The following is a 12,500-nucleotide window of genomic DNA, read 5'->3' as shown; positions in this document are numbered from 1 at the left end:
CCCCTGTGTCTCCCCTGCCACTGAGCACCTCCACTGTGTCTCCCCTACCACTGAGCACCTTCCCTGTTTCTCCCCTGCCACTGAGCACCTTCCCTGTTTCTCCCCTGCAACTGAGCACCTCCCCTGTGTCTCCCCTACCACTGAGCACCTCCCCTGTGTCTCCCCTGCCACTGAACACCTCCCCTGTGTCTCCCCTGCAACTGAACACCTCCCCTGTGTCTCCCCTGCAACTGAGCACCTCCCCTGTGTCTCCCCTGCCACTGAACACCTCCCCTGTGTCTCCCCTGCCACCGAGCACCTCCCCTGTGTCTCCCCTGCCACTGAGCACCTCCCCTGTGTCTCCCCTGCCACTGAGCACCTCCCCTGTGTCTCCCCTGCCACTGAGCACCTCTCCTGTGTCTCCCCTGCCACTGAGCACCTCTCCTGTGTCTCCCCTGCCACCGAGCACCTCCCCTGTGTCTCCCCTGCCACTGAGCACCTCCCCTGTGTCTCCCCTGCCACTGAGCACCTCCCCTGTGTCTCCCCTGCCACTGAGCACCTCCCCTGTGTCTCCCCTGCCACTGAGCACCTCCCCTGTGTCTCCCCTGCCACTGAGCACCTCCCCTGTGTCTCCCCTGCCACTGAGCACCTCTCCTGTGTCTCCCCTGCCACTGAGCACCTCCCCTGTGTCTCCCCTGCCACTGAGCACCTCCCCTGTGTCTCCCCTGCCACTGACTACCTCCCTTGTGTCACCCTGCCACTGAGCACCTCCCCTGTGTCTCCCCTGCCACTGAGCACCTCCCCTGTGTCTCCCCTACCACTGAGCACCTCCCCTGTGTCTCCCCTACCACTGAGCACCTCCCCTGTGTCTCCCCTGCCACTGAGCACCTCCCCTGTGTCTCCCCTGCCACTGAGCACCTCCCCTGCCACTGAGCACCTCCCCTGCCACTGAGCACCTCCCCTGCCACTGAGCACCTCCCCTGCCTGTATCTTGCAGGTCTCAGCAATGGGAGGACGTAATGAGAAGTTCAGGTACTTCATCGCCGCCCACAGCAACGTCTGCCTCTCCTTCAGGTACAAGAACCTGACCGACTGCTGCAATAAGAACGACCACATGCGTAAGTATCAAGGATTTCCATCTTTACCGACAGTCTCAGTCAAGAAGCTGGTGTCTGTTTCAGCCTCTCCGTCCATTAAGCTGGTTTTGGAATGTGTTCTTTTCCTCAGTTAAGCAATGAACTGCTCTGTCGCGTTGGTATACAGAGCGTCATGTGCTCGTCTGTGATAACTAAAGCCAAAAAAGTTTTTTTTCTGAATGATTTCTTTATCAGTTATCATCGCCATTACCTTGATCTGCAGCGTTCCTGTTTCCCCTTCATCGGATATATTCTTTACCTTAAATGGTGACCACCTTTATTGGAAACAAGTTCTCGTCAGTGATCTACATAATGAACACGTGTGTGATTATCATGTATGATTTTACCTTTTGTCTGTTACGGGCAGAGTTTTACACTAGTGTTGCCCCGCCTCTTAACCTGAGTATATGTACCGAGTTTTTGCTCCTATAGTGTAGACACACACACACACACACACACGCACATACACACGCTCTCTCTCTCTCTCTCTCTCTCTCTCTCTCTCTCTCTCTCTCTCTCTCTCTCTCTCTCTCTCTCTCTCACACACACACACACACACACACACCTGGGTTGGGGTGTGGGCCGACTGCCGCGCCCAGGATTCAGTCTCATGTGGGCCAATACTGACCACTACACCACAGAGATCCACTCGTGTGTGTGTGTGAGAGAGAGAGAGTGATGTATGTAAATGTCTGAGATGTTTGGTTCATAAATGAGAGAAAATATATCAATATACTCATTCGATAGATGTCTTTGCTCCTCCGTCCTTGAAACTCTGGTCTCTCTCTCTCTCTCTCTCTCTCTCTCTCTCTCTCTCTCTCTCTCTCTCTCTCTCTCTCTCTCTCTTCTCGCTCTCTCTCTTCTCTCTCTCTCTCTTCTCTCTCTCTCTCTTCTCTCTCTCTCTCTTCTCTCTCTCTTCTCTCTCTCTCTTCTCTCTCTCTCTCTTCTCTCTCTCTCTCTTCTCTCTCTCTCTTCTCTCTCTCTCTCTTCTCTCTCTCTCTTCTCTCTCTCTCTTCTCTCTCTCTCTTCTCTCTCTCTCTCTCTCTCTCTCTCTCTCTCTCTCTCTCTCTCTCTCTCTCTCTCTCTCTCTACCTATCTATTTATCTATCCCCCCCCCTCCGACCCTTTTCCTCAGTAAGGTCCACCTTAAGGTTACTGGCTGAAAAATGTATAGTTTTGACACTGAGCAAACATTTAACGAGTAATATGATCCACATGTACCTCTTACGGCGTATTGTACGTATCCGGCGATGACCTGGGATGAGTTATTGAGAGCCAGACAGCCAGACAGACAGACAGCCAGACAGACAGACAGCCAGACAGACAGACTCTGGGTAATGACAAAGAGAGGCAGTTCTCCGGAGGAGGAAAGCCACGGGCAGGCTCACTCACCATCAAGCTATCACTGGGAGAGGACTCAGAGGGCAGTGAGAGTCGCTCTCTCACATCATGGAGGATGTTATAATGAAGAGGTGTGGCCGGGTGCTAGATGAAGCAGTGTATTCGGCCCCTTGTATGGTCGGCAGCGGGTGCCTTAAGGGAAAAGGAAGCTTTTGTCTTATTGATTACACCTGACCACCATTTTGCATACATATATCGTCATTATCCAACCGTTCGTTTATTCTAAATAATATGCTAGATAAACGGAGATAACATATGACCCTCTGATTGAGGCGGAAGATGAATACCTTTAGAGTGCTTTTTCGAATGTCTTGACTCCTATAGTCCCGTTGATAAGGTTATCCAGGGAGGTTTATGTGTGTTTAATAGCAGAGGCCATGCAAATATTCAAAAGTTATTGGGCATAACACCAAGCGCTTTATTTTTTCTGATTTCTCTCGGCCGCTTCAGCCCAGATGGGTAGTCGTATCAAAGTAATAGCAGTGACTCCAAACCATCCAGGGTTATGTATTCAGTGAGATGGTGTGTGGCCTTTAAATTACCTGGAACACTTGGAGAAGGGGTTCCAGGGGTTCTAGAGTTCTTTTTTCGAGGGGTTGGTATAACTTGAGGTTGACGGCCTCAATGAATCTGGCAGTGGATAGGCCTAAAGCTGAGATAACCCACCAACCAAATGTCAAATAACCATTAATACAACGATGGTGAAACTGCTCAACCAAACAACTTACGTCCTGGTTTTCCTCATAACTCAGATGACGATGAAGTTTGAAAAAAAAAAAAAAAAAGACCGGGAAGTCCCCTATTGTAGCATATAATGCAGTACGTTCAAAGGTTCCCATGTAACACAGTTTGTCATCCAGTAAACTCCATCTTTAAGTTGTAGTAGATCAGTCTATAACAAGGCTTCATTACATAGGAAGAGTGATTCACGGTAATTGCTACCCTACCATGACCTTGATGCAGCCCATATTCAGTGGGATTCGATAACTGTGGACAGAGAGTGGCACAGATTCCGACTGTGAGGTTGGTAAAGGACACTAGCTAAATTGCAGCCAAGACCCCACCCAGTACATCCCCACTCAGAGGAGACCCGACACTTGTGGTCTGAGAGAGGCATGAGGTCCGAAAGTGGTGGGTCTGGTAACGTGCAGGGTTTCGGGGCAGCTCCGGTGCAGCATGTGAGGATGGGATCGTCCCCAGGGTAATGGGATGATGGACAACCAGTAGTTGGCTGGTATCAAACAGAGGTCGTCAGCATTGCTGTTCGTAGGGAGAACAGTTCGCTTTGGCTGTGATATTCACTCGTCACTGCCGTCATCAGTGACTACAGAGTACACATTCCAGACTTACCATATCGTTTTGTGAAGTACTGGAAGGCCAGCTTTCCTCTGGTCTATGGCTGTAGTCATTTCATGAATTGCAGTGAGAATGAGATACGACCCGGTAACCAATCCATGCAGCAGTTCGCTGGCCTCCATAATGCTTACAGCAACTGCTGTCAAAATGCTGGCGCTTCTCTGCCTCCTCATGTAAGCCTCATTAACTTTGGTTGTGAGGAGAACAATGGATATTGTCTTTACCTTAGGCGTATCCATTTCCTTGTCCTGGACTTACACAAGAGTTGCTTTACTGTGGTCTACATGCCTGACACCCTCAAATGGGACAGCTCGTCTCTCTTCGCCTTTCCCTCTCTTTTGTTTGGGTTTTATCACTGAGGTTATCTAGCAGGTACTCATCCCAGACAATGCTAACTTGTATGGAAGGTATCCCGAAGCAGCGGTGCTCCATGTGACAACATTTTTCTTAGCATTCTCAAGGACAGTCTTTGCTCCTCAGGGATTTTATCATCAGGATCGCTGCAGCAACATCCAAAAAAAAAGCCATATTCACGGACGAATTTTGCTGATGTTTTTTTTTCACGTCCTTCCAGTCAATATATTACTGTCTGCTTTTACATCAAGCCAAAGGTTGCTCTCTAGTGATAGCGCAAACCTGACTTTCTTGTGTAAAGTGAAGAACATCGTCTCAGTCCTGGTAGACCAGATATGATCGGCAGAATAATCAGTCTTCGCTGACTGCAGTTGTTGCCTTCCCTTGGAAGTAGCCTTGTGAGCAAAATAGCTGCATAATGTAACTTGTTCTATGTACAGTTGTTCCATGGCTGACTTCACACGTTCAGAAAAGCCCCTCGTCTGGTGTCTCCACCTTCCTATTAGCAAATGAACTGACCATGATATCCCTGAAGTGCACGGCCAAAAGAGATTAAAGAAATCCCAAGCTGGAAATTCTGAAACATGTCACACTTGAAGAATGTGTAATGGTGGACACACACACACACACACACACACACACACACACACACACACACACACACACACACACACACACACCACAGCACAACTGATGATGAAAACAAGTGCGTATGAGACGCAAACCGTAAACTGGTGATGTGTCTTGAGAATCGACATGTTGTCACTCCATTATACTCGTGGGTCGTAGCCGTTGTGCTCAAGGGTCGTACCACTGTCCTCAAGAGGTTATATGTCATACAGGTAAAGCGTGGTTATACGATGATACAAATTTAGATCATAGGCGAAAAAAGATACCATATCGATCCCTCGGCCCTTAGATATGACACCTTTGACGAGAGTTCATGTGGACGATACCAGTAGGTTCATTAAGTCGATACATAACAATATAACAGTTTAAAGACGACCACTATCGTTTATATGACGACCTGTGTCTATGGGAAATAGGAGCAGGGTAAATATCATGTCACTTTTCAGAAACATTTACTTACGACAAATGTCTGACTATGAGGTGAGCAATCGAGGTGAAGAAATGTCATGGTTCGGTGTGCTAAATGCGAGGTTTTGTATGATTTCTACATTAGTAATCAACAGGAACTGTTTATCACTCTTTGCACCGTTTTTTAGATATGGTTAAAAGTACGTCGAAAATGTCGAATATGATCATCAGTCGGTCAGTAACTTCCGATCTGAAACCCAACCCGTTCATTACTGTGGTCTGGTGACAAATGAAACAGAAAAAGACAAGAATGAGTTCGCTAACATTGTTGTCGCGCCTCCAGAGGAACGGGCAGAGTGGCAGACACAGCAGGTAAATCCACAACCCCTGCAGACCTAAGGCCAAGTTCTGGGCTAAATCATACGTTTGGATTCATCCATAAGGAAACTACTGACTCCTAAGTCACATACACTCGCCACACTCGCCTGACCTGCAGGCATCCTCACTTCAGAGGTACGTCCGCACATGCCATCGTTGGGAAATCACATCAACGACTGTGTTACGTAAAATCTCCTCGCGTGGTTGTCAAGGTGCAAAAAACAAAAGATGAGCATCAAAGCCAATGACCCTCTAAGAAAGCTCTAAGATAGATACATACGTGTTCAAGGTCGGACCCATCCCGTGGGCTCATGAACAAACAAAGTGAAATTCCTCAAATTCCTACCAACCCCCACAAAGTCACTTTCAGTCGGTGCTGGATCGTAGTGGCCTAACGGATCCTGATAAGCGCATTACTGGATATATTCCTCAGTTCCCTGGCGAGTCCAGTGTAGCGTACCATTGTTCTACAGACCTGCCCTCCTTCCCCAGCTGATGCTCGGTCGCTGAAGACGTGCTATTCAACGCAGTCGATACGTCGCAGCAATGCAATCGCTGGTCGTTGTCGTGTGTCACTCAAGTACTTCATTTGGCTGGGTGATTCGTTGCTCTAGGTAGTACTTGCATAGTCCTCCCATTAACCAAATTAACGGTGAGTTACTCACACACACACACACACACACACACACACACACACACGAGCCTCCGTAGTGTAGCGGTTTGTGCTGCGGACCATAAATCTCACGGGCCTTTTGTTCAAGTCGTGGATACAGCAGCCGGCTCACAACCAGCCCAGTTGTTCATCTTCTTTGGAGGTGTGGGTGCCGGGAGTAGGCTAGTTTGTGTGTGTGTGTGTGTGTGTGTGTGTGTGTGTGTGTACACATATAAACGCCCACACACTCACATATACATACCTATACATTTCAACGTATACATACATATACATACACAGACATATACATATTCATACTTGCTGCCTTCATCCATTCTCGTCGCCACCCCGCCACACACGAAATCAAATTGCACCCCCCTCCCCCCACGCGCGCGCGAGGTAGCGCGTATATATATATATATATATATATATATATATATATAGAGAGAGAGAGAGAGAGAGAGAGAGAGAGAGAGAGAGAGAGAGAGAGAGAGAGAGAGAGAGAGAGAGAGAGAGAGAGAGAGAGAGAGAGAGAGAGAGAGAGAGAGAGAGAGAGAGAGAAATATAGAGAGATTGATAATTAGATTCAACACTATCACACACACACACACACACACACACACACACACACACTGACCAGATGGCAACAGACAACCACCAGACAAGACGGTCAGACACCTACCGCACAGCCACACAGACGCAGGTACTCACTAGAGAGACACAGACGCCTATAGATCAACCACAGACACCCATAAAACAAACGCAGACATCAAACACTCACTCCAGAACAAGAACACGAGAAAGCCGCAGACTCCCGCCGGACAAAGACAAACAACTACAGACAAACACAGAGACCAGCCACACAGACACAGATTCCGAGACAGACATAAAGAAGCACTAAACATGGACACAGACACATACCAGCCAAACAGGCAACAGACAGGCACACAGACACACACCAACACCCTCAACTCGCCTGCTATAGACACCAAACAGACAGACGAAAATGAAAGAAAAAAAGAAACCAGACACCGATCAGACAAAGAGACACACACACACCCACCGGCTACCTATAGAAAGCCGACAGAGAGGCGCACACAGACACCCACCTGACAGAGAGGCACACAGACACCCACCTGACAGAGAGGCACACAGACACCCACCTGACAGAGAGGCACACAGACCCCCACCTGACAGAGAGGCACACAGACACCCACCTGACAGAGAGGCACACAGACACCCACCTGACAGAGAGGCACATAGACACCCACCTGACAGAGAGGCACACAGACACCCACCTGACAGAGAGGCACACAGACATCCACCTGACAGAGAGGCATACAGACACTCACCTGACAGCGAGGCACACAGACACCCACCTGACAGACAGGCACATAGACCCCCACCTGACAGAGAGGCACACAGACACCCACCTGACAGAGAGGCACACAGACACCCACCTGACAGATACAGAACTTGACCTCTGGCGCCCTATGGTTCCACACGCTCCTGATTATGTATTTATTCAATCGTTACTCTCGACGAAACACGACCCATGCCGAGCGCCCTCCCAGGTGCCGGGCAAGGCAATACCAGGGGTGACTCCTTCAAGATGCCGCCACCTGTAATCCTACAAGATGCCGTCACATGTATATCCCACAAGGAGCTATCACAGGGGAATCCTACAATAGCCCCTACATCGTCTCCTACAATGTGCTATCACGTAAATCCTACAATATGGTCTCATATGTAAATTCTGCAATAGACTATCACATGTAACCCTGACCATAATGAGCTATCCCCTATGGAGCCTACAAGAAGCTATGATATGTGAATCCTACAATATTGTATCCAAGATGTCATCACTTTAATCCCACAATACGCCATTAGATTCAAATCTTGCAAGATTCTATCGCATGTAAATCCCACAAGATGGTGCTGCAGGTAAATACTACAAGATGAAACCGATGTCAATGTTTCAAGATGTTGCAGAGACCGACTGCCTGATAATTATGGGACGTTCCATGTTCACTGCTGACGACGGACTGACCACCAGGACAGGCCAGTTTAACAGCTGACGATTGACTGAATACAAAGACGGTCCATATTTACTGCTGACGACGGACTGACCATCAGGACAGTCCAGTTTAACTGCTGACAACAGACTGACTACCAGGACGAGCCATGTTTGACGGCTGATGAAACAGTGTAAACATATGATGCTTGCTCCGTAATAGGGTCAAATGTTGCTGGATGTTGGCCTCCTGTGAGAGGCTGTGGGAGAGTGGGTGGGTCGCCAAGGAGGAGGGTGGGCGGGGCGAGAGGTGGTCGGGGTGAGAGGTGGTATAGTAGCTAGGGTCTAGATGTGGGAGAATGGGCGGGGCGGTGGGTGGGGCGAGAGGTGGGAAAGTGGATGGGGCGAGAAGTGGGGCGTGAGGTGGGAAGGTGAGTGGGTGGCAAGGTGTGGTGATGGTGGTGGCGGAGGGGGGAAGACCCACGCAAGAAAAACAGGCAAGTACCCGGAAGTTGGCCAAGTAGGTAAGGCCATGCTAATGGTCTCTCATTGTGGCCAGGTAAATGGAACGATAATTACGTCTTCTGTCCGTATATGCAAATATGTCTTGATATAAAGGAAATGGTTCAGCAGAAAAAAACAAAAACAAAAAAACATGTGTTCGAGGCAGTTGCAGACAGAGCAAAGAGGGGCACAGAACAAGGTATATATGCACACAGAACACGTATGGACACAGACGAGCATCACACACGAGAGAGAGAGAGAGAGAGAGAGAGAGAGAGAGAGAGAGAGAGAGAGAGAGAGAGAGAGAGAGAGAGAGAGAGAGAGAGAGAGAGAGAGAGAGAGAGAGAGAGAGAGAGAGAGAGAGAGAGAGAGAGAGAGAGAGATTTATACATAAATAATCAGTCAGATAGTCAGATGTATAATACGATAAGGCCTTCTTCAATACCTCCCTCTCATAATGTAATCATTTTTGCTTTTCCGACAGAAAGGATCTACGTGTCCAAGACCGCGCCCTCCACGGGGATATACCACACGAGGAACCTTAAGAAGATCCTCTGCTACGACGACATGAGGGGAAAGTTTAAGCTAATGAAGAGGGTAAGTGTCCTCACTGTCCTCCTCACTGTCCTCACTGTTGACGCTATGGTGTCAGTGTACTCACAGTTCACCGTGGACGACATGGTTTTAACGTCCTCACTGTTCACTGCTGGCGATATGTTTCCTCCCGTTCAGGTATGACTGATCTTAAATGCACAAGTATCCATCGTTCACCAGAAGGCATCAGAGCCTTTGCAGTTCACTGTGACGGAGATGGCCCCAGTGTTCTCCCAGTTCTTACCTGACGAAGTGGCTGTAGTGGTCTCGCTCCTCACTGTTCAAACAATGGTTTCAACGTCTTTGCACTCTACTACTGACGATTTCTTCCCCCTGAGTCTCCTGTTGATGGAATTACTTGTGTCGTATCTGTGCGACGCTGAAGAGGTGTTCACCATATCCTCTCAGCTCACTGATGACGGTGTCAGTGTCTCTCAGTGAGGCGAAGCTGCTTCACAGTGTCCTCCCAGGTCAAGGTTAACAAGATCTTCAGTGTTTATAGGCCTTCTTCAGTTCTGAGACTGCGCTGCAATCAGAAGTAGGGAAATGGTGGGATCCTTTTGAGTTACAAGTTCTTCGGCGAGACTGTACTCCTGACAATGATAAAACTTCGCCAAAAGTATCTTCTTACTCGCGGGGTAACGTCACACAGGCAGAGTCCGGTAACATCTACATCTTTATAACTAACCCAAGACCAACCCAGGAACACTTTCCACAATTCCTGCTGCTCCTTGTGAAGGAGAAGTTCGCTACCGAGATACAAAGGTGACTTCATTTGCAGAGTCCAGTAACCACACACATAATATAATATAACATTTATATATATATATATATATATATATATATATATATATATATATATATATATATATATATATATATATATACACACACACACGTAGAGAGAGAGGAAAGGAGAGGAGAGGAGAGAGAGAGAGAGAGGGGGGTTCATAAAGGTAACTGTAAATGTAGAAATTATCAGTGCAATTAGAATCGTGCCATTAAATATAAATTTCTCAAAAATGATCAATGCACTTAGAATCGTGACACAGATATATTGTGGATATACAGAGGGAAAAGAAAGAGAAAGAGAAATCACAAAGAATCTAATCCGGTCTGGAATCCGTTTTTGGATCAACTCAAAAGGAGATGGACTCCCACGCCGGACGATCGATAACGGGTATCACTTAAGACCAGAGGCCACAATCGCTTCACCTCGCGTTTGATATACATTACTACCTGCTACCAGCGGCCTCGCGCCCACCACATCGCGCGGATACAAAGCACCTCATTACATTACAATCCCCTCCACCCTTAACCCCACCCTCTTCCCCCCAAGGACTCACTGGGACTCGCAGAAAACCCTCACCTACAATCGCTCTTTAAGTCCTCAATGGTTCCTCCTTGTGGGGCGGTTGGGTGGGATGAAACCTCCTCACATTACTGCCTCCTGCCCGAGCCCGCCTGGTCAGATCTGAACGAGCGATAGTGACATTGTTTGTGTTGGAGAGCATGTGAGTCGTTTACAGGTCATTAATGGCCCCGCACTGTTGACTGTGGGTGATAAGCATCGCGCTACTGGTCATTAGATCGTTTGGGAGCTATAACACCTTGCTGTGGCTGAGGGGGTGGGACTAAATATAGATCTTCACAGAGTGGAATTACTGTATCTATCTCATCAACTGAACTCAGTAAAAACAAAGGCACTGGGTAATAAAGCACACACCACTAATACGTACAGTGTAAATGTAAACAGATGTGCTGGTGTACATCAAAGACTTTGAGTCTTTGATGAGAGCAAGGAAGAGGCGTAATGTAACTTCGAACATATGCTGCTGGGTACATCTGGAGCGATTACAGGTCCCTTCAATTTATCAGGTACCCAAATCCCTTAAGGGCAGTCGTACGACTTTTCTTTTTTCTCTACGACCTTCAGACAACCCTCGAAGCGGCGTCTCACGCGTGACCTCTGGGTCTGGTCGTGTGCCGGACACGTCAGGAAATTAGGAACCTGTGATGAACTTGTGATCATCCTCAGCTATGATGGGTAGAGTCTAGACGGTAGGTGTTGAGTGAGTAAGATGCATTATGTTTGATGATGAAACTTTCTACCGTCCTGAAAAAACCCAGAGGTATAACGTGTTTGATTTCCTAACATCTTATCTCACATTACAGAAGAAAGATTTTTCATATTCAAAAAGTGACTGAATTATATGCAAACGGAAGGGCTTCCTCATTTACAACTCACATACATGTTATCTTTTGAATGCCATGATTGTCTTCATTGTGAGTCATACAGTTGATGATTCTCTGGGTTTGCTTCTAAGATTAACATTTCCTCATGTCCTTGAATTAGTTCTTTATTTGCCATCCATTTGGAACCATTTTAGACGTGGGACCGCAAGTGGATAATTTGGTTTACATCGTGCGAAGAGAGGCGAATATTTGCCTCAAGGTGACAATCAGGGTAGGAGGGAACTTGCCTCCCACTCCATCCCTCCCTCCAGCCTGCCCGTCCATTGTTCACTCATCCTTCTCTCTCTGTTGGTTTTCCGGTCGTTCCACCATTTTCCTTGGGTCAAACGAGGTCAGGCTACCAGAACAGAATATAATAAGGAAATCGTTCATCCCAAACCCCTACCCAAACCCACCGCCACCAGTACACTCTCGCCACAGGACCGTGGGAGATGTTTGCATTAAGGCAGGAGTTGTCGTGACAAAAGGACGAGGACAGAGGAAGCCCAGGTGGAGACAATGGCAGAGGTGTTTACCCTTACAAGTTGGGAAGAGCTCCCACAAAACGGCTGATCCAGAGAGTAAACACGCGTCGTTCAGTGCGACTATTAGTAAGGGAGTCTCAAGTCTCGCTGGCCTTTCTTTATTCTATACCTTCGCGATTCTACTTATACTGCAACCAGTAACTGCTGTTGTGTCCTGTCAGTAAATGGAAAACATCAGTACATTTTAGAATTATCGTCAACACCTCAGGAAGGTGTTAAAGACCTCTCGGGTGGTAGTTATAACTTGACCTTGATGGCCGTGGTAGTTGATAAGCCTAGAGCCCAAATAAACATCAGTCTAACGAATATCTGAG

General features: G+C 47.7%; 1 protein-coding gene across 1 annotated transcript in view; it reads left to right on the top strand.

Annotated features, from left to right (window-relative positions):
- LOC139754421 (uncharacterized) overlaps positions 1 to 12,500 on the top strand; it is a 92,370-nt gene that overhangs the window by 65,420 nt on the left and 14,450 nt on the right. Inside the window, exons 3-4 of the mRNA XM_071671730.1 lie at positions 977 to 1,097; positions 9,297 to 9,409. Of these exons, the coding sequence (XP_071527831.1) occupies positions 977 to 1,097; positions 9,297 to 9,409 (234 nt within the window). The remainder of the gene's footprint in view (positions 1 to 976; positions 1,098 to 9,296; positions 9,410 to 12,500) is intronic.

The sequence above is a fragment of the Panulirus ornatus genome, chromosome 1 (genome assembly GCF_036320965.1).
Source record: "Panulirus ornatus isolate Po-2019 chromosome 1, ASM3632096v1, whole genome shotgun sequence".
Lineage (NCBI taxonomy): Eukaryota > Metazoa > Arthropoda > Malacostraca > Decapoda > Palinuridae > Panulirus > Panulirus ornatus.
Note: the sequence above shows the minus strand (reverse complement) of the source record. Positions and strands in the feature narration are given on the sequence as shown.